General features: G+C 36.4%; 1 protein-coding gene across 7 annotated transcripts in view; it reads left to right on the top strand.

The window, feature by feature from the left end:
* NCOA1 (nuclear receptor coactivator 1) overlaps positions 1-21,262 on the top strand; it is a 176,626-nt gene that overhangs the window by 91,706 nt on the left and 63,658 nt on the right. For all 7 annotated transcript variants that reach the window (XM_073215773.1, XM_073215777.1, XM_073215778.1 and 4 more), the window contains 4 exons: positions 813-910; positions 14,906-15,083; positions 16,971-17,150; positions 18,434-18,529. In XM_073215773.1, the coding sequence (XP_073071874.1) occupies positions 813-910; positions 14,906-15,083; positions 16,971-17,150; positions 18,434-18,529 (552 nt within the window). The remainder of the gene's footprint in view (positions 1-812; positions 911-14,905; positions 15,084-16,970; positions 17,151-18,433; positions 18,530-21,262) is intronic.

Here is a 21,262-nt window from a genome sequence, read left to right as displayed (position 1 = left end):
GAGGAGGAGGGTGGCAGAGCTTTAGCTCTGTTTGCAGCATATATTTAAGGAGGAAAGACCTGAAGTAAATAATGTTAACGTGTGTAGAAAATGAATGGTGGCTGTGTGATTGCATGCTATGTCATTTTCTATGTTTTTTAGAATATTTGAGATAATTTGTATTTTAAAGTGTAAAAATGAGTCTCTATATTCAATAATACCATATTTAGTTCGGGGTGAACTAGCTAGTCTGACAGATTGGAAACTTTCATTTGAGGATGCTGCTGCTTTAAGATGATGGCTGAATTTTCCAAAATCACTGCACAAAAGAATTCCGGATCATTTAGTAGTTACAGTTTTATCAGATATCATCATGACATGAATATGGAAGGCTAGCTAGTTCATGCAGGCTCATAAAGGGAAAAATCATGTCTTCACTCTTCAGTGACAGTTGATCAAATCAGTAAAAGAAATAGAAAAATGGAAGAAATAGTCATTCTTTTACAATTTATCCATTTCTTAAAAACTTTCATGTAGACTTTTTTGAAAGACTTTCCTATTTTGTACCACTTTTCTCATTGTTGGAATACTGGTCTTGGTAGGTCAGAATTCAAATCTTCCTGCTGCCATTTTATTAGTTACCTGATTTGAAACACATTATTTAACCTTTGTGACCCTCAGTTTTATCATCCATAAAATGAGTATAATTAAGTTTAAATGTGAAAGGCCTAAATCACTATGAACCTGAAATCAGGTGAAACTTCATCTCCATAGCTTACCATTAGGGAAATGAGCCCTTTTCCAATGTATGACTTTTTGTTTGTTTATTACAGAGAAATCAACAACTGATGATGAAGTACAGAAATCAGACATCTCATCAAGTAGTCAAGGAGTAATAGAAAAGGAGTCCTTGGGACCTCTTCTCCTAGAGGTAGCTATTCTCATTGACTCTGCAAGTGATCAGAATCTTTGTTCTAGACAATTTGGTGTTTTCTTTATCTCCTTTTATGTCTTAGCTCTAATTAATAAATTATGAAACAAAAGTAAAGTCTTAAAGAACCTTTTTAATAGTGACTTTATTTTGGAGACTATTTTGCCAGTTGTTACTATTTCAGAAGTAAATGTGAATAAAGAATATGAGAAATTTTCATAAAGACCTTCAAAATAGTCAAATGGTAACTAAAGCTTCCTGTGTGGCTGTGCTGTTAATTTCTGGGATAATTAGGACTAGTTGGAAAATATAAAACAGAATTATTTAGCCCATTAGTGCTATCTATATATGTTTACTATAGAATTTCACTTTTGAGTAGGGGATGCCTCATCGTATTGTGGTAGATGTTCTAAAGTTTTCTGACTAAAATTTTTTTTTTGTTTCTGTAAACATTGTGAGAGAACTGTTTCAACAAGCCTCTATCAAACTTTTTAAAGTGAAGAATTTTAATCTTGAATTACTTTGTAATTACTGTGTCATGTTCACCTCTGCTTTCCCTGTCTAATCTTTACTCCCTCTATTCTCAACAGATGATTTATTAACAAGCAGGCTCATCACCTTAAATGCTCCCTCTTATTCATGAATGTTTACCTTCATGTATGAGAGGAAACATATGTATGTGTATATACACACTCATTCCCCACAGTGTACATTTTTCTATCTTGAGCCATAATTTTATATATATGTGTATATTGTGTATATATTATGTATATACACATTCATTATATACATGTTTTCACATACATATATATTTATACCTTTGAGTATATGTATTTATGTTTTGTTTTTATTGTGCCAGCCCAAGGCTCTCCTTTCTGGTGAAGTCTTTCTAACAGTTCAAACTTGTATAGGTCTTTTTATTTTCTATCTCTTTTATACATGTTTTCCTGTTATCCAACTTTCTCTTTTTTTAATTGAATTATAATTGATATACAATATTAGTTTCAAGTATACAAGACAGTGATTCAACAGTTACACACATTAAATCCTCATCCCAATTAGTGCATTTACTGTCTGTCAGCATAGAAAGATGTTACAGAATCATTGACTATATTCTACATGCCATACTTTCATCCCTGTGACCAATTTATATTATGATTGAGATTTTGTGCCTCTTTATCACCCTCACCCATTCCACCCACCTAATCTCTCCCTCATGGTAACCAACAGACAGTGTCTATGAGTCTACTGCTGTTTTGTTCGTTTTGTTTTATTTTTAGGTTCCACATTTAAGTGAAATCATATGGTATTTGTCTTTCTCCACCTGGCTTATTTTCACGTAACATAATACCTTCTAGGTCCATCCATCTTGTTGCAAATGGCAGGATTTTCTTTCATTTTTATGGCTGAATAATATTCCATTGTGTTTATGTAAAGCACATCTTTTTTTTTGGTACATTAATATACAGTTACATGAGAAACATTGTGGTTACTAGATTCCCCCATTATCAAGTCCCTCCCACATACCCCATTACAGTCACTGTCCATCAGCATAAGATGCTATAGAATCACTACTTGTCTTCTCTGTGCTATACTGCCTTCCCTGTGCATCCCCCCTACATTTTGTGTGCTAATCGTAATGCCCCTTTTTCCCCTTATCTGTCCTTTCCCACCAATCCTCCCCAGTCCCTTTCCCTTTGGTAACTGTTAGTAAGTCTGCTGCTGTTTTGTTCCTTCAGTTTTTTCTTTGTTCTTATACTCCACAGATGAGTGAAATCATTTGATACTTGTCTTTCTCTGCCTGACTTATTTCACTGAGCATAATACCCTCTAGCTCCATCCATGTTGTTGCAAATGGTAGGATTCGTTTTCTTCTTATAGCTGAATAATATTCCATTGTGTATATGTACCACTCTTCTTTATCCATTCATCTACTGATGGACACTTAGGTTGCTTCCATTTCTTGGCTATTGTAAATAGTGCTGCGATAAACATAGGGTTGCATATGTCTTTTTGAAACAGGGCTCCTGCATTCTTAGGGTAAATTCCTAGAAGTGGAATTCCTGGGTCAAATGGTATTTCTATTTTGAGCATTTTGAGGAACCTCCATACTGCTTTCCACAATGGTTGAACTATACATCCTTATCCATTCATCTGTTGATGGACACTTTGGTTGCTTCCATTTCTTGGCTATTGTAAGTAATGCAACAATAAACATCGGGTGCATGTATCTTTTCAAATTGGGGATTTTGTTTCTTTGGGTAAATTCCTATCAATGCAGTTGTTTTTTTGAGGAACTCTATACTGTTTTCCACCATGGCTTCCCCAATTAATATTCCCACCAACAGTGTAGGAGGGTTCCCTTTTCTCCACATCCTTGCCAGTGCTTATTATTTCTTGTCTTTTGGAAGGTGGCCATTCTGACTGGTACAAGGTGATAGCTCCTTGTAGTATTGATTTGCATTTCCCTGATGATTAGCAATGTGGAACATCTTTCCATGTGCCTGTTGAACATCTGTATTTCTTCTTTGGGGTACTGTCTGTTCAGGTCCTGAACCCATTTTTTAATTGGGCTGTTTGTTTTTTTGGTGTTGAGACATATGAGTTCTTTATATATTTTGGATATTAACCCCTCATCAGATAAATTGATTACGAATATATTCTCCCATAGGGTAGATTGCTTTTTTGTTCTGTTGATGATGTCCTTTGCTGTACAGAACCCTTTTACATTGATGTAGTCCCACTTATTCATTTTTTATTTTGTTTCCCTTGCCTGAGGAGATGTCTCCAGGAAAAAAATTGCTAAAACTTATGTTCAAGAGATTTTTGCCTATGTTTTCTTCTAAGAGTTTTATAGTTCCATGTCTTACATTCAGATCTTTGATCTATTCCGAATTTACTTTTGTGTATGGAGTTAGACAGTAATACAGTTTCATTCTCTTTCATGTGGCTGTCCAGTTTTGCCAACACCAGTTGTTGAAGAGGCTATCATTTCCCCATGGTACATTCATGGCTCCTTTATTGTATATTAATTGACCCATACAGGGTTTATATCTGGGCTCTCTATTCTGTTCCATTGATCTGTGGGTCTGTACTTGTGCCAGTATGCGTTTATTTGTGTCTTCTTTAATTCTCTCATCAGTATCTTATATTTTCCAGAGGACAGGTCTTTCACCTCCTTGGTTAGGTTTATTCTTAGGTAGTTATTTCCTTTTGATGCAATTGTAAATGGAATTGTTTACCAATTTAATTTTGTATATATCTTTATGTCTGAAATGAGTCTCTTATAGGCAGCATGTAGATGGGTCTTGTTTCTTTATGCATTCTGCCATGCTATTTCTTTTAATTGGTGCATTCAGTCATTTACATTTAAGTTAGTTATTGATAGGTATGTGCTTATTTACATTTTATTGTTTTCTGGTTGTTTTTGTAGTTTCTGTTCCTTTCTTCCTCTCGTACACACTTTTCTTGTTATTTGATAGTTTTCTTTAGTGCTGTGATTGGATTTCTTTTTTTTTTCACTTTTTTGAGTATCTATTACAGGCTTTAGGTTTGTGGTTACCATTAGGTTCATAGGTAGTTTCCTAAATATCTAACAGTCTATAGTAAGTTGATGGTTGCTCTATTTTGAACGCAGTGTAAATGTACTACTTTTTAATTATTCCTTCCTCCACACTTCATATATAAGATTTCATAATCTACATCTTTTGTGTATCCCTTGACTGATTTTTTATATAGTTAATTTTACTACTTTTGTTTGTTTAACTTCATACTTGCTTAGTAAGCAATTGGTCTACTACCTTTACTGTGGGTTTATTTTCACTGATGAAAAATATTTAGGCTTTGTAACATTGCCTTTTACAGAACTCCCTTTAACATATCCTGTAAGGCCTGTTGAGTGGTTTTGAATTCTTTTAACTTTCATTTATCTGGGAAATATTTAATTTCTTCTTCAATTCTGAAAGATAATCTTGTTTGGGTAGAGAAATCTTGGTTGGAGGTTCTGTTTCAGTACATTAAATATTTAATACCACTCCTTTCTGACCTGTAACATTTCTGCTGCAAAATCTGCTAGTAGCCTTATGGAGTTACCCCTATAAGTATCTGTCTGCCTCTCATTGCTTTTAAGAGTCTCTCTTTATCTTTAATCTTTGCCATTTTAATTACTGTATGTCTTGTTGTTGTCTTCCTGGAGTTCCTTTTGTTAGGGGCTCTCTGCACTTGCAGGACCTGGGTGTCTGTTTCCTTCCCCAGATTGGGAAGTTTTCAGCAATTATTTCTTCAAAGAAACTTTCTACTCCTTTGTCTCTCTTCTCCTCCTGGGACCCCTGTTCTGTGCATATTGTTTTGTTTGGAGTTGTCAAACAACTCTCTTAGCATCCTCCTGTTTTTACATATTCTTTTTTCTCTCTGTTCCTCAGTTTGGTTTGGTTGTTTTCCTGTTCTCTAATTTTCATTTCATTGATTTCTTTCCTCTCCTTCCAACAATCTGCTAGTCATTCCCTCCACTGTATTTTTCAGCTCTCAGTGGCTCTTTTTCAATTCTTCTGTCTCTTTCTGGAAGTTCTCCCTGAGATGTTCATTCTTTTCCCTAGGTCAGTGAGCATCTTTATAACTGTTACTTTGAAATTTTTATCAAGAAGATTGGTAATCTCCATTTCATTTAGCTTTCTTTCTGGTGTCTTACCTTGTTCTTTTGTTCCATACACATTTCTCTGCCTCCTCATTTTTTCTGGGTTTCTCTTTTTCTTCCTTTATATTAGGTAGATCTGCTGTGCCTCCTGGTCTAGAAAGTCATTGCTTTATGAAGAAGGCATTCTGTGATACCCAGAAGCCCAATACTTTGGTGACCTGTGCCTGGTTCTCCTTTGCAGTGGAGCTGCAATTGCTCTTGGTGGGCTGTGGGCAGAGGCACCTTTCTGCCTGCTTGAGGGGATAGTGGCTGATCTCCATCAGCAGAGACTGGCACCTCACCTCTCCGGGCCCTCTATGTGCCCAGCAGTGCTTTGCTGGGATTACGGTGGGTGGGTGGGGCCACCCTCTGCCTGCCATGCAGCAATGGCTGCTGCTGCTGGGGTAGCAGTGTGGGTGGAGTGATTGCACAGGGCAGCATAGCCACAGGCTTAGCTGCTAGCACGGGAGATGGAGTGTTTGGATCTGGCTCCTTCAGGTGCCTTACCAGTTGGGTTGAGAGAGGGCCCAGAAAACCTTGAAACCTCCCTCCACCTGCCAAACAGAAAAGTCTAACCAATGCTGGGCTGAGTGGGCCAGGCAGGCAGGCAGGTTTGCAGCAAAGCTCCTTAGGGCTGAGATGCCTGCAAGGGGGCTGGAGCATTTGGGGCTGGTTCCCTCAAGCGCCTGACCAGTTGGGCTGAGGGAAGGCTAGAGAAGGTCTTCCACCTGCCCTTTCTCCCGTGGAGAGAGCTCCATCTAACACTTGCCCCTCTGGCCCCCTTCCTGCTATTGGTTAAGTCTTTCAGACTGCTGCCTCTGTGCTGGGTCTCATTAGGACCAAGGGAGCATGCCTTGTCCTCCACAAGCTACAGAAGTCTCAGCCTTCCAGAATGCTCCAACAATCCCTGGTGTCCAGCACCATTAATTACCAAAACCTCATGCAATGTGGACTCATCTTCCTAGAGCATATCTCCAGGGCCAGGTGTGCATAATTTCTGAATGCTTATCCCTTTCCTGCTCTGTTGCACTCCGTTCCTCTCTCTCCTTTTCCTTCCCTCTTGTGGGCTTCCATGAGGGAAGGGCTTGTGTCCCAATTGATCACTGGCTCTGCCACTTTACCCTTTACCTTTATTGTGGGCTGTTCTTCTTCACCAGGTGTAGGTGGTCTGTTCTGCAGTCTTCCTGTATTTGCTGTGGTTGCTTCCTTGGTGTGTATGTTGGAGGAGGTTTCCACCTTTCTTTCCTACTCCAACTTTTCCACTGCTGTCACTAATTCCTCTTTTTTATATAAACCATAAACAATGCTATTATGAGAACATTCTCAAAATTCAGCTTTCTTTTTTGGCCCCAGAAATATCATGCATTCTCTTTGCTTCACCTTTAAGCTCTGTACTTGCTCTAACCTCTCCACATACTCCATTGAAATACTTTTAATAGGCTGCTAAATATTTTTTACTTTCCTATTAACAGTTCCCTCTCAAAATCTAACTTCATTTCCACTCCATATTGTACAATCATTCTTATTAGATTACTGGCTTTAATGATTTTTTAGTAAGGGAACAAGCACATGTTTTGTTGAATTGTAAAATATGAAGACCTCAGCCATTGAAACTGGATAGAAACTACTACTCTCTGAGGGAGTGCTCACACATGAACGTGGGAAAGGGATAAGCTAACTACAGTGATAGACTCGGATTTTACTATATTCTCACAACTCATTAAATTATATGACACATGACTGCATTTTGGAAAAAGTTCTCTAACATAGAGCAAGAATATTAACTGTAGAATCTAGATGGTGGATATACAAACATTTGCTACAAAATTCTTTCAGCTTTCCTTATTTTGAAATTTTAAAATATAAGCAATTAAAAGAAAATAAAGAAAAGTGCTTTAGGCTTATTTCCTACTTCTACCGTGTCTCATTCCCCTGTCACACTTGTCTCCATTACCACTACCTGGTCACACTTGGACCCCTTCTGGATACCTGATCTGTCCTAGCACTTCGTGCTTATCTTCTCCTCTGCATGAAATTAGTAGACTAATCTTTCCATATCTTTCAGATTTTTTGTGTGGGTTGTCTGCCTTCTTGGTGCCCTAAGTTTAAAACTGGCCTCAGTTTATATCTCTTTTCAATTCATTGAATGTGTATTAAATTTATTTTCTGCAGAATGTCATTTGCGATCCTGAAGAAGTATAAGATACACTGGTTCTTGAGATTCTGGCATTTGTGTAGGAAAATAATAATAACTTAAATCAGCTTTACCATGCATTCTTCAGAAACCACAGAAATCAACAGGGAGAGCAAGTAGATTATCCACAGACTGAATACAGCTCAGCTGGAGACAGAGAATACTGCTACTACTTTATTTTATATAAACATTTGTTATTGCTGCATGAGAAAAGTCCACAACACTTTGAAATGAACAGAAAATGACAGGAAAACATCCATTCAAAACTACTATAAGAAGAAAACTAAGATTTTTTTTTAGTTAATGAGGGTATTAACCTGAAAACTACTGTGAATCAAAGGAAAACTGTAACACAACATTAAATGTTACTAGGCAGTCATTTTCAAATATGAAAAAACACACCAAATTAGAAATTCTAAAAACTCAGCATAAAATGTATTTAGGTTCTGGACCTCAAAGAGCTAATAATAGTCTTATTTATAAGATATATATGAAACAGAGACTGTAAAATAGAATTATTTTTACAGACTTTAAAGCTGCCTTTATTGACAATTTTTTGTATCTTCTTTTGTCTCTTCTTTTGTATCCTGCCACCCTGTCCTCATTGCCTCAAACATTGTAGAGTCTAGTCCAGGGCAACTAAAGGAAGTGGTAGAAAAGCTACCATGAGATTGTCCATTGAATCATCCAGGCTGCAGTCTAGTGCTGCACTGTTCAATAAGATACTCCTAGCCACATGTGTTTAAATAAATAAAATAAATAAAAATTAAATTAAAAATTTACGTGCTCAGTCTCTCACCAGTCACATTTAAAGTGCTCAGTACCCACATGTGGTTAGTGACTACTGTATTGCACAACAGATAAAGAACATTTCCATCATTATAGGAAGTTCTAGACCACAACATTGGTCTAGTGGGACTTGTCTAGATGGAATATCTGCATGTATAAAAGGTGACCAATTACCCCCTAATAATATGAGGAATTCTCATTGTACAGTTTTCAATTTATCCCTCTACTCCACTTAGATAATATAAAGGTAGCATGAGTTAAGAATGAGGTAATTTCCTCATATTTAAAGAGAGAATGGTATTAGAATTCATTTATTCAACAAGTATTTGTTTTATGTCATGTAGTAAGTACTTACCAATATAGGCATTTTTTAAGCTCCTTATTCTTTATTACTTTTCCTGTCTACATTTCTCTTCCTTCTATTCAAAGCTCTGTAATACTTGACTCTAACAGTCCTTAGTTCCCACTGCTCCCCTAGGAAAATTCTGTTGTAGTCGCAGAGGTCCCTCTGTACCTTCACATACTTTTCAGGCCTCCGCTCACTCTGTACCATTCCTGGCGCTGCTGTGCTTCTCGACACCACCCGCCATTCCATCTTCCTTAAGACTTTGCCTGTGGCCTCTCTGATGGTCTGCCTCCTCTCCTCTCTGGCTACTGCTCAGCTTGTTTCTCAGATCTCTCTTTCTTTACCTGCTACTTAAGTGTTAGTTAGCATCCTTCAGAGTCCTGGCCTTGGCTCTTTTCCTTTCTTAAATTCTGTGCACAGTTCCTGGCCAGTTTAGTCTATGTCTGTATGATGTAGTCATCTGTATGTGTGTGAGTAAAGCATCAATTAGTGTACTATCATTTCAAGCGCAGACACCAGTTCTGACTACATAAAGCAAATGTGAATATAGTGGAATGTTGTTTGGATATCACTGAACCATATTGGAAATAAGATGAAGCCAAGGCACATTAAGGAAGCTAGAAAGGAGAAATTGCACAAATGGTCTCTTACCAAAAGACCTATTGGGGCAGTGCCCTGCTGTTGGAATGACTGCATTCCAGCCATGTTCAGTCTTTTTGTTATCCTACTCAAGATTTACATTTAGGGAGGAAGTCTCCCAATGGCCTGGTTAAGAATCCCATGAGACCTTATTTAATGGGGAAGAAGTAACTCCCCAAAGGAAATCAGGTATTCTGTGGAAGGGAAACGATGATTATAGTTATAAAAACAAACAAGAAAACAAATGATGCTATATGTACCCAAGTGTAAATGTCTGTCTTTAGCCCAGATGTCTCTTCAGAGTTCTTCCTTTTCATTATATCCTGTTGCCTTTTAACCATCTCCATCTGAACACTCCTCAGTCATTTCAAATACATTTCTAAAACTAAATTTGTAACCCATCCCTTTACCTTCTGTTAAAAAAAAATCAGAAAGTAAAATAATAGAATTTTTCCCCTTCTTGAATCCTTTTCCTCTGGGAAAGGCACTTATCTGCCAGAACCCCGAAGTCATTAGTGAAGGATCACCCCAAGCACTCATTGCCACAGCCTAGAGATCACCAGTGCTGTTGGTTCTGCCTCTGTCAGATTCTCTTCTGTCTCTTGCATTGCCATTGCCTTAATTTGAGCTCTCATTTGAACTGGCGTACGGCAGTTGGATTGCACCTAGTCTCCTTCCTTCCTTCCCATCTGCATGCCACACCCACTGCCAGAAGGATGTTTGTAAAAGCAAATCATGTGACTCTCCTGCTTAAAACTTAAAAACATTGCCTTCAGGGTAATCCCCATTGCCTTTAGGATATTTTGCTTTTCCTTGAACCTTTTTCAAAAAAACTTTTTACTGTTAAATGTAAGACAAATATGATGAAGTGCATACAAAGTAATTTTTTTCTTTAACTTCTAAGCTGTTTCCTCTGTTTTGAATGTCCTTACCACCTCATGTACACCTGAATTACTGCTCTGTGTTCTTAAGCCTCAGGTGTAGTGTGGCCTCCTCCCAGGAAACTGTACTGATGACAACCATCCCTTCACCTATTTGGGGTGCTTCACTTTGTTCTTAACCTTTATGAATTCCTTTAGTTATACTATATTGTAATTATGTTGTCTTTTCCCTTCAGAGACTAAAATTGCTGAGAATTACGTGTTTGATTCCCAGAACTTTGTCCAGGACTGACACTTAGGTGATAATGAAGCATGTGTAGTCGTTTAAAGCCAGAGCCCTGTGTGGAACTGTGGCCAGAGTGAACCCTGCTATGAGACCCAGGGTGGTCCTCTTCAAAGAATGATATCTTGGGTAGACAGAAGAACCTTTTAGACAGATTATGTTGTACTGAATGGACAATTATTTGTTATCATTTCCTGAGTGCAGCTCAATGCAAGACCAGCTGTCAGGACTTAGGAGAAACCGGAAGATTGCTTCCCAGGAGCACACTTGGAAGTTAATTATATGCACAACATCTGAGGGAAGCTTGTAGAATAAAAACAACTATTAGTAGATTCAATAAATCATACATACGTTTTAGAAATTAGAGATCTTTGTATATTCATAGCAAAAGACTCAAAGAATATTAACTGAAATGTTACCCATTGGGGGTGAGATTTTGGCAGATCTTTTACTATCTACTTCATTTTCATATTTTAAATATCTTTGTAAACATATATTTCATTTAAAATTAAAAAAACAAAAATAGGCATTTCCAGCAGAAGAAAGACTGTCTGCATCTCAGAAGTGGGGAGGGTCAGCAGGACAACTCTGCGACCACGGGAGAAGCTTTGCTGACTGGTTTTCTAAGCCAGCCTTTCCTGGGGAAATTCAAAAGAAATACGATGTCACAGACTTCATAGAAGAGATGATGAATCCATGTAATTGAGACCAACCAGAGACCTGGTGAAAGTTCTACACTCCACATAAGGCTAACCAGCTGCATATTCCAGAGGCCTTGGCCTGGCACTGAGGTCAGGTGCAATCAGTGGGAGGAGAACTTGGAGAAGCTTCAGTAAGTCTGTGAAGACAGGAGACTGCAGGGACTCCCAGCCTCCTGCAGCGAAGGAGCACTTCTAAGGCGAATTGCGCTGGGTAGTCCGGGTAACTCTCTGGGCATTGCTGGTGCTGGCCGTCTGCACACCAGCCCCAAGCCCACTAACAGCCGGTCCTAAGATCATGCAGCTGGGTCTCAGAATGGGTGCATCTCACATGGACAGTGGGTAACGTCCAGAGATACCCAGTCCGGCATGAAAAGTGAAGAAAGCGAGGGAGAGACTGGCTGTAGCTCTGAGGTTCGATAGTGTCCAGAGGCAGAGTGAGGAGTCCAGAAGGATGAATGACCCGGAAACAGTGAAGAAAAAGAGACGACATGCTGAAGTAGCTCGGCAGTGGTTCACCGTGAAACGGCCAAGTTTTGTTGCCTCTTTCTTGTTCTGAATGATGATACTTCATTATATCCGTTATATCTTCTGAGAGACAAAAAAAAAAAAAAAAAAAGATTTAAATTGTGTCTACACTGATTGAATTAATAAAGCTAAGAATATTTCAAAGAATATTTCAAATCTTATTTTTTTAAAATTGCTACATCTGTATTTCAGTTTTCCCTATTTTCATATAAACTGCAAGACAAATAAATATGTATTGATAACCTATGAAATTTATAACTAATCTGACTTTTTTAAAAAGTTGGTTAGATATGAGGGTGCTTTCCTGTGCTCATCTAAACCTAAAATAGTTAAGCAAAGGGTTTATCATCTAGTGTTAAGGTTTTTAAATGATAAATCACATCCCCTCCCCCCTTTGCATTATGAATTAAGAAATAGTCATAACAGTCAGATGGAAAAAAATGTTTTATTTATTTTCTTGTTAAAGAAAATATTAGCAATATTTTTAATGAGAGCAATGTGGTGGTGCTTCATTATTTTTTAAAATCTTGGTTGAATACTTTATGGTGATATGAAGATATAGTTATGTTTATTTTAATATTTGGCTTATATCATCATATTAGCTGAAAAAGGACTTCACAAAAATGAACTAGATGGAAATGGTAAAATGTATGATTGGATGAGTTTACCAAGTCATAATACTCAAATCCTATCCACCAATTATGCAAAGGTTTTAACTAAAATTCCATCTTCCTTTACCTCAGTGATTCTTCTAAACTAATCAAATGATGTTGCATTTTCACATTTAAAAAAATGTGTTTATAGCCCACTGAAACTCTGATTGGAAGACTTTTGAGCAGGTAAAAAGTTCTGTTTCTAAATGTTTAAATGGAGAAGGTGATTTTTACAAGCGATTCATATCATTTTCAGCAACAAAATCAAACTGTGGTAGCATTTCAAAATACTCATTTTCACATGGTTTCTCTATAGCATGTGTCTTTTGAAAGGCAGTTTACTTCTTACTCATTGTTAAAATCTTTACCCTTTACTTTTCAGTGTGTTTGTTATTTGGAAAATATATGCTAGATAACATATCATCCTTGCCACTTATCATCATAAGAAAAGATCAGTAAGTTTGGCTTTGCCTTTTTAAAAAAGAAAAATGAATAACCTATCAACATTGTTAGACAGCTCTTTTAAGCATTTTGCCACAGATAACCAGCAAACCCTTCTGTGATACAAGGGATATTTGTGGTCATTTTATATCTTGTTATAAAATTCTGTAAATGTTCTGCTTTTTAAAGGTCCTGTTTTTATTGCTTATATATGTTCTATAGCAGGTAAACTATAATATGTTGTGAGAAATGGAAATGTGATAAATACCTAGGTGCCACTGTCAATCTCTGCCTTCTGGATTTTGGGATTACATGGTTTATTATTAGTGACTGGACTGAGTGAGACATGAGGGTGTTGATATGTTTATTAAGCTTAATTTTTTTCCTTATGTTTTAAATTAACGCTATAGAGATTCTAACTTTTTCTCTGTACCCCTGTGGATGTTATGCTCCCCTTGGGGCACATATATCCTTTTGGAGACCCCTGGTTCTATCTCAGTGCACAGGAGTCCCTCTGTGATTGCTCTTGTTCAGCTCTCCAGACATAATCCCTGTCACAAGCCTGCCTTGTACTATGTACTCCAGTAACTTCAAATGCTTTTTTGTTCCTTATGTACCATGCTCTCCCCTCTGCCTGGAATGTTCTTCCCTCATTCCTCTTCTCCTCCTCCACTATGCCTTGTATGATCAGGTAGGGATTTGTGTGAGATGCCTACCCTGACCCCAAATTAGGTATCTTTCTTCGTGCTCCTTGAATATTCTTTGTAGGTCTCTGACACTGCACTTGACGTTTGTGTCTCTGTCTCTCTCTACTAGTTTCTTGAGGGTAAAAACCAGGTCTTTACAAATGCTGGACATAGAAGCCACAGGGCATAAATCTGCAAAGAAGTAAAAAGCTAAGCTTTTCAAACAATACGGCTTCTCTCTCACTTACCAACTTTACATTTCCCTGTTTGGCCCCAGAAGATGACTGGTTAGCCAGAGACAGGTAAGATTCCTCAAGGGAGGAACAACCTAAGACAGGCACAGTCGCAGGGGGGCCATCAGGTGAGAATTTGGGGATCAACAGAGGTGAGGCTCAGAACCTCACCCCCCCTGCTTTGAGAGAAATCTTCTGCATCCGTGGATGTCTTGCTGCCCTTGTCTATCTTGAATTAACACATAATCTACAGGCACACACCTGATCATCTACATTTGCTCTCTTACAACACTAAACTATGTTTTCTACCTTTATCTTACATCTGCCTACCACTTCAGCATTTTATTAAAAAAAAATAATAATAATAATAAAGGGAGAAATGTGGGATTCACATGTAAATCAAGTATAAAAATCAAATGAATATTCATATTTGACCTGATTGTTTATAGTTCATAATGTGTGATCAAAATCGAAAGTTTCTGTGATGACTGCCCTTGTACTGTTCACCATGTGAGAATTTATTCACTATGTAAGAATTTGTTCATCATGTAAGAACTTGTTCGTTATGCTTCAGCAGATTGGAGACTGACGAGAATTAGACTGGGGGTAGATTAATGATTGTGCATTGAGCATTATTGAGTCCCCTATACAGAATTTTATTGTTGTTAACAACCATTTGATCAATAAATATGAGAGATGCCCTCTCAAAAAATAAATAAATAAATAAACCAGGTCTTTACCTACAGTTTAGAGATGTTTATACTGTGCTATGCAGTCTGCTTAAAGTCCTGTTACCTCCATAGAGAACAGATGATATCATATTGTCTATTCAGTTTCCTCTCTTTTTTTAACTTGATATATATTTCTGATCTTTTTTTCAATACAGAAATGTGTATGTCTGTATATCTTTTAACCTCCCAACCTCTTGATTCTTTCTTTTTTGGCTTTGCAGGCTTTGGATGGATTTTTCTTTGTTGTGAACTGTGAAGGGAGAATTGTATTTGTGTCAGAGAATGTGACCAGCTATTTGGGTTACAATCAGGAGGAATTAATGAATACCAGTGTCTACAGCATACTGCATGTGGGGGATCATGCAGAATTTGTGAAGAATCTGCTCCCAAAATCACTAGGTACAAAGAAATATTTTTTAAAAAGATATGAACTCTCTGTAACTTTTTCTGGTGTCATGCATAGGTATTATATTTATATAACCTAGTGTTCTAATATATGTTATAATGTATTAAAAATATTTAAAAGTTTAGTTTCAGCCTGAGATGTAATTATGAAGAAATGCCATCAAATAGCTGAAAGAGAGCATTGTGTTTATCCTCCTCCTCTAGGTGTGAAAGGAGTGGGGGCAGAGCAGATAGTTGCCTTGCCACAAAAACTCCTGCTTAAAATTCCCTTTTATTTTTTCCATTTTGATTATGTCCAAGAAAGAAAACAAATGTATATGCTTTCTGCCACCCTGCTCAAAAAAAAGAAAGATGAAAGAGAGGAAGGGAAGGAAGAAGGAAGGAAGAAAAGAAGGAGGAGAAGACTATATAGTCAAATTACATGCTTATTAAAATTAACATTTTTGTATGTAAGTGGTTTCAGCTTGGGAGTGCCAAGTATGCTTGGATGGATTATTCACTGACAAAGAATGCCTAGCTGAGAGAACAGATGGGGTCTGATTTCCACTCTCTCTTCCATTCACTAAACCATGTGCCTACTTGTTAACCTATATGTTCTCCAAAAGAAGGGGAAAGGCCATGGCTAGAAATCCTATATAACAAAACCAAACATGCAGGTAAAATGTTACCCAGAGCTCTTTATTTTCTACATTTTTCACTTGATTGGATGGAGGCCTTACTTCTTTGAAAAGAGTAGTGTGTGTTTATAGATACTAAAGGCCTAAAATGATTGTTTCTGTTAAAATCACTAGTTTGATATTTGAATTATCAAGGGGTGTTATGTGTTTTGTTAAAGAATTTTAGAGTGTAAATGACTTTAGAGATAACATAGTGGATTCCTTTATTTGAAACATGAAGCAAAGATTCAGTAATTAGCCCCTACCTCACGACTAGCAAATAGAACCAAGACTCTTTACTCCAGTATAGGTTTGTTTCCATGATTTCCTCTAACAGTTATAGAGTGATAAGATAGTAAAAAAAGGAAGAAGGATCAATTGAAAAGATAAGGTAAGAAAACTGTTAGGAATGGTGAGAGAATAGCCTTAGAAACCATCTGAGTGTCATGGTTTGAATATAACATCATAGCTTGGAAATGGTGACCTGCAACACAGTCATTATCACTTGAAGTGTGCAGACATCTTTTCTGTAGCTAAATTAAGTTTTCTTATACTGAATCAGGTAACCATTCCTGTTTTAAAAGTAATTTTCATGTAACAGCTTACATATACATTACCCACTGTAGTCAAGGCATTGTACCTTATAAACTATGCAAATAAAATAAAATACAAGAAAATTTTGTTATAAGAAACCAAGATTAGTCTCTATTTTAAATATTTTTTTGAGTCACAGATTCCTTTGAGAAACTTCGAATCCTCTCCCCAAAAAGGTGCAGATTATGCAAGCCCATCCTTAGGAATCCATATCTGCCTGCTTAACAATGGACCTGAGGTTTTCAATCACTTTTTCACTGCCAGAATATAACTGGAAACAAATGGAGAAGCACATTAATTAATTGCTATAAAATTCTGAGCAAAAGAGCTAGTATGCTGTTAATTTTTATCTGTGTTTATAAAGATTGTTAATGAATTAGGGAATTTGTAAGGCCTTATCTTTGAGGGGGGAAATATACAATTTCTTCAAAATTTTATGGTTTTCTAAATGGTATACATTTAGATTTGCTAATAAGTATCCTATTGCCTCAGAATGAAGTTATATCTGAAGAGGTCTATCTTTTAATCTGAGTATCTAATTAAGCATATGGCTAAAGGCAGGTCTTTATATCTTCAGAGTTTGTACTTTGTCATATTATTCACAGGCATATAATCAAATTCTTTCCTGCAGTTAATGGAGTTCCTTGGCCTCAAGAGGCAACACGACGAAATAGCCATACCTTTAACTGCAGGATGCTGATTCACCCTCCAGATGAGCCCGGCACTGAGAACCATGAAGCTTGCCAGCGATATGAAGTAATGCAGTGCTTCACTGTGTCACAGCCAAAATCAATTCAGGAGGATGGAGAAGGTAAAACAGAGGGTGATATTAAGGTGTTTGATTGCTTTTCCCATTGCTTTCAGGAACACAGGTAATGGTTATAAACTGCCTTCTTCAGATACTATTTTCAATTACCAAATTATGTATCATAGTGGCTATTAAATTCGATACATATTTCTTAATAAGAAAAAAATTGCTAACATCTGGAATCACCCCTTTAAAATGTCCCCAAATTCTTGGTTTTAAGCTGGGATTCTTGCTAAAATGTCAAATTCAAATCAGCTTGCTGCTTGGAAATAAGAGATGTAACTAACTGCTGCCAGTTGGAAATACACCAGATGCAGCAGGCTGTTGAACAGCTCTGATTTTTAGAAAGTTTCAAGCTTAGAGTGTGGGGAACATTGAAGAATACAGTTACCATTTTTGAGGCATACAAGGTAGTTTTATAAGGAAAAAGCTTATGAGCGCAGATGTAAACATAGCTGAAGCTCTAATATGAATATGGTTATCAACATGGCATTAGTTAAATAAGTGACAATGGATGGGTTTTCCATGTGAACTCTTGACTGACTAAGAACACCACAAATTGAAAATTGGAGTAAGGACCAAGGAAGGTAATAGACAAGAAGTCAGTCAAATGCAAAAAAAAAAAAGGCCATGTGTATATTGTCTCACCAGGAAATGGGTGCTACAATCAGCTGGGAACTTTTTACAAAATACACGTGCAAGTCTGTTTTATATGAGTAAAATTCATATTTAGCTGTGTGATATTGTATGTAGCACTCCTAAAAAAATTGGAAATGGGACTTTGAAAAAATAATCAAGCCTAAAAACATAAAGGCTTCTGTCAAGAGCCAAGGTAATACTTCAGAAACAGCTGAATGTTGTTTTTCTCATGGTAATCATTATCTGCATGGTTACAAGAATAATCTTTGTAGCCATTAAATACTGATGAGTATAGAAAATTGAATATAAAATTGTATTTAAAAAACCATTGTGGTGTTGCTCTACCAAAACTACCTTTTCAAGTTGTTATCACCCAAGTACATAAGATGATGCATGGGTCTCCTCTAGTTAACGTAAGAATATTCAATGGGAAGGTATAATTTATGCTAATTAGACTACCTGGAGCTGCCAGTTTTTGGTTGCCAGCAATTTTATTTCTAATGTTATACTATTAGATCAGAGTTACTCCAATATTTTGTCAGGTCCTATAACATGTATAGTTTTTATAGACATCATTAATGGTAAGTGATAGGTGTGAAACATTTTGTATCCTCTTTCCTACAATTTCTCCTTCTTGTTTTGGGCAGATTTCCAATCATGTTTGATTTGTATTGCACGGCGATTACCTCGGCCTCCAGCTATTACGGGTGTAGAATCCTTTATGACCAAGCAAGATACTACAGGTACTAACTGCAAAGTTCAGAATGTTCCATCAGTGTTAATGATATGACTGTGCCCTTAAAACTAATTACACTACAAATTTTGTGTCCTGTTTTCTCCTATTCATCTTCTGTTCAGTAGTCTTATACAGAAAACATTTTAAATTGTGCTCTTTATGGTGTGCATTTTAGATACTGTACTTTGTCATGGGCAGCATGCTGGGAAGAACATTGTATCTATTCATATATTATTTTGATTATAAATTATTTTCATAATCATGGAATTAAATTTTTAAAGAAACGGCAATGTGGATATAAATATATTTATAAATAGATGCAAATACAGTGTTTTTAAAAGTATGCTTGAATGTGTCTGGCTATTCTTTTTTCCTTTGTTCTTTTTCTTTAATTTTTTTTCAGCACATACTAATTGAGTGCCTAAAAGTGCCTGTCACTAGGTATGATTGCTCAGGGTGTATGTACATTGTTAAGTAAAAAAGCAACAATGTAATTACAAACTCTGGTATGTTTTATGATGGAAAAGGTGTGAGATGGTAGTAAGGAAGCTAATAGGGGAACTATTTTTAAATTAGCTGGCTAACAAAGACCTGTCAAAGAGCTGATTTGAGCCTTTCAGCCCCAAAGGATGAGGTGGTTCCAACTGTGTAAAGTGTGGATGTTGGAAGGGAGCGGTGAGGAAGGGTCATGGTGCAGACTGAGTGCTCCTGATTGAGGAAACACAGCAGCAGACATCCTGTGTGAAGCAGATGTGTTAGAAAAACTGAGAGGATAGTAGAGCCACAAAGTACAAAATGGTAAAAGTGCCTGAAAACAAGACCTCGTTTTAAAAGACTACTTCTAATTTTATTTTCAGCAAAACACGTTTTTATTGTTCTTTATCATTTGTAAAGTATCTTTTTTATTATTTTATTCTTTAACACATCAGGTTTTCATACTTCTACTTCAGAGTTACATATGTATCACTCACCTCTCTAATTTTAAAATAGAGATACTACAGATAAATTTTCAGCAGACCAAAAATTTTAAATCATTTTACTGAATTTTATTCTTTGTGAAAGTTTAGTTTTAATGTGTTCTTTTGACTTTCACCATTGTTTTATTAGATCCTGTTCCAATAGTTAGGATTTTTTAGACTCAGAAATCTAATATTCCTTCATTGTGTGCTTTATTTTGTTTTTAAAGATAAATTCCCAACTGCTCTTACCAAGGAGTAGGTGGGGATAAATTAGCACAGATAATAGAATAAAAAGTATGTCTAGCAGCTTGAAGACACAGCATCTGAGGGGAGTAGTTATCAGGTCTCTTACCTTTCTTTATTCCCTTTTTGCACCTGCCATGTAGAAGTCCCTTACCATTTTCCACCAATGAACAGCACTAGAAAAATTTAATAAGCCCTTATGGAAAACCAAAAATTTTATTGCAAGGAGGAAAAAATAAGGCCATTGATAAATTTCACTCATCTCTTATGTCAAAACCAAATAAGGGCTTGTGGGATAGAAGAATTAGAGCCTGTTAGAAAGGAGTGCAAAGAATAAATGTGAGAGATGGGGAAGGCCTAAAATAGGGAATGCCTAAAAGTTATGAGGATAATTTGGAACAATATATTTTGGCTTTTCCTCATACTACATTTCTAGAAATTGAATCCTAAATTGTATTATTTTAAAGAAGACTGTATTTTCCCCGTAGGAACAATGTTATCACTGGCAGTTTTATTTCTTACCAAGGACCCAGCATTAAAATCTTAGATATATCTGATTTTTAAAACATTTGTAAAAATTTTAAAAATTAAGCTCTGGATCATAAAATAATTATAAGACTAGAAGGAACTTAAGAGATCATAGAATCTAGCCTAACCGTTTTACAAATGAAGGAATGATGACTTCTCCAAAATCATAGAGCTAATTGCTGAGAACAGATATCATTTGGCCTTGTATAGAACTCTTCTTTATATTGCATAGCCTTCTACCAAAGAACTATTAAAGGGTATCACTGCACTGAATATACTTATTATATAAAAGATAGCAGAGAATATGTAAGATATAAAGAAAATACATGCCAGAGAAATATATTCTTAAAATGTGAAACTAACATTTTATTATACCATAGAATTGCTTTAGATAAAAAGTAATTAACTATAATAGCTGTTAGATACTTAATTCCTTAAACTTTAATAGTACTTATAACTCAATGGGGTGGTCCATGTCCCTTAAAGAAAGAAAAGAAGTCTTCCATCAAGAGATGTTGAAAAGTGGTTTGTTTGTTTGTTTGTTTGTCTGTTTGTTGAGTTGGTTGGTTGGTTGGTTAAACTTTACTCTTATAAGCAGAGGTACTCTAAATCAATCTATTCATGATTCTCTTCTAAGATAGTCATAGCATCACCCAGTCATTTGTTATTATTGCTGATAATTTAACTACTTTCTCCCCTCCAATCCCACAATTCCAGACTCTCTTGCTGTCTTGTGGGCCAGTATGACATGAGCACACAAACGTACACACTCACACACGCATGCCCCCTAGCCATTGTATTTGAGATATATCATTGCGTATGAAGGTATGTAACAGCAGATTTTCTGCTATAACCATTTGATCTCTGACGTAATAAAAGACAAAGATTGAATAATTAAAATTAGTAGAAAATCTAAAATGTCTATAGTTTCAGTCACAGTGTTAACCAAACTTTCCCCACCCAAACTGTTCTTAAATAACAAAATTCTTATATTTAAATTTTAATTTCTT

Source organism: Manis javanica, chromosome 1, assembly GCF_040802235.1.
Source record: "Manis javanica isolate MJ-LG chromosome 1, MJ_LKY, whole genome shotgun sequence".
Taxonomy (NCBI): Eukaryota; Metazoa; Chordata; class Mammalia; order Pholidota; family Manidae; genus Manis; species Manis javanica.
Note: the sequence above shows the minus strand (reverse complement) of the source record. Positions and strands in the feature narration are given on the sequence as shown.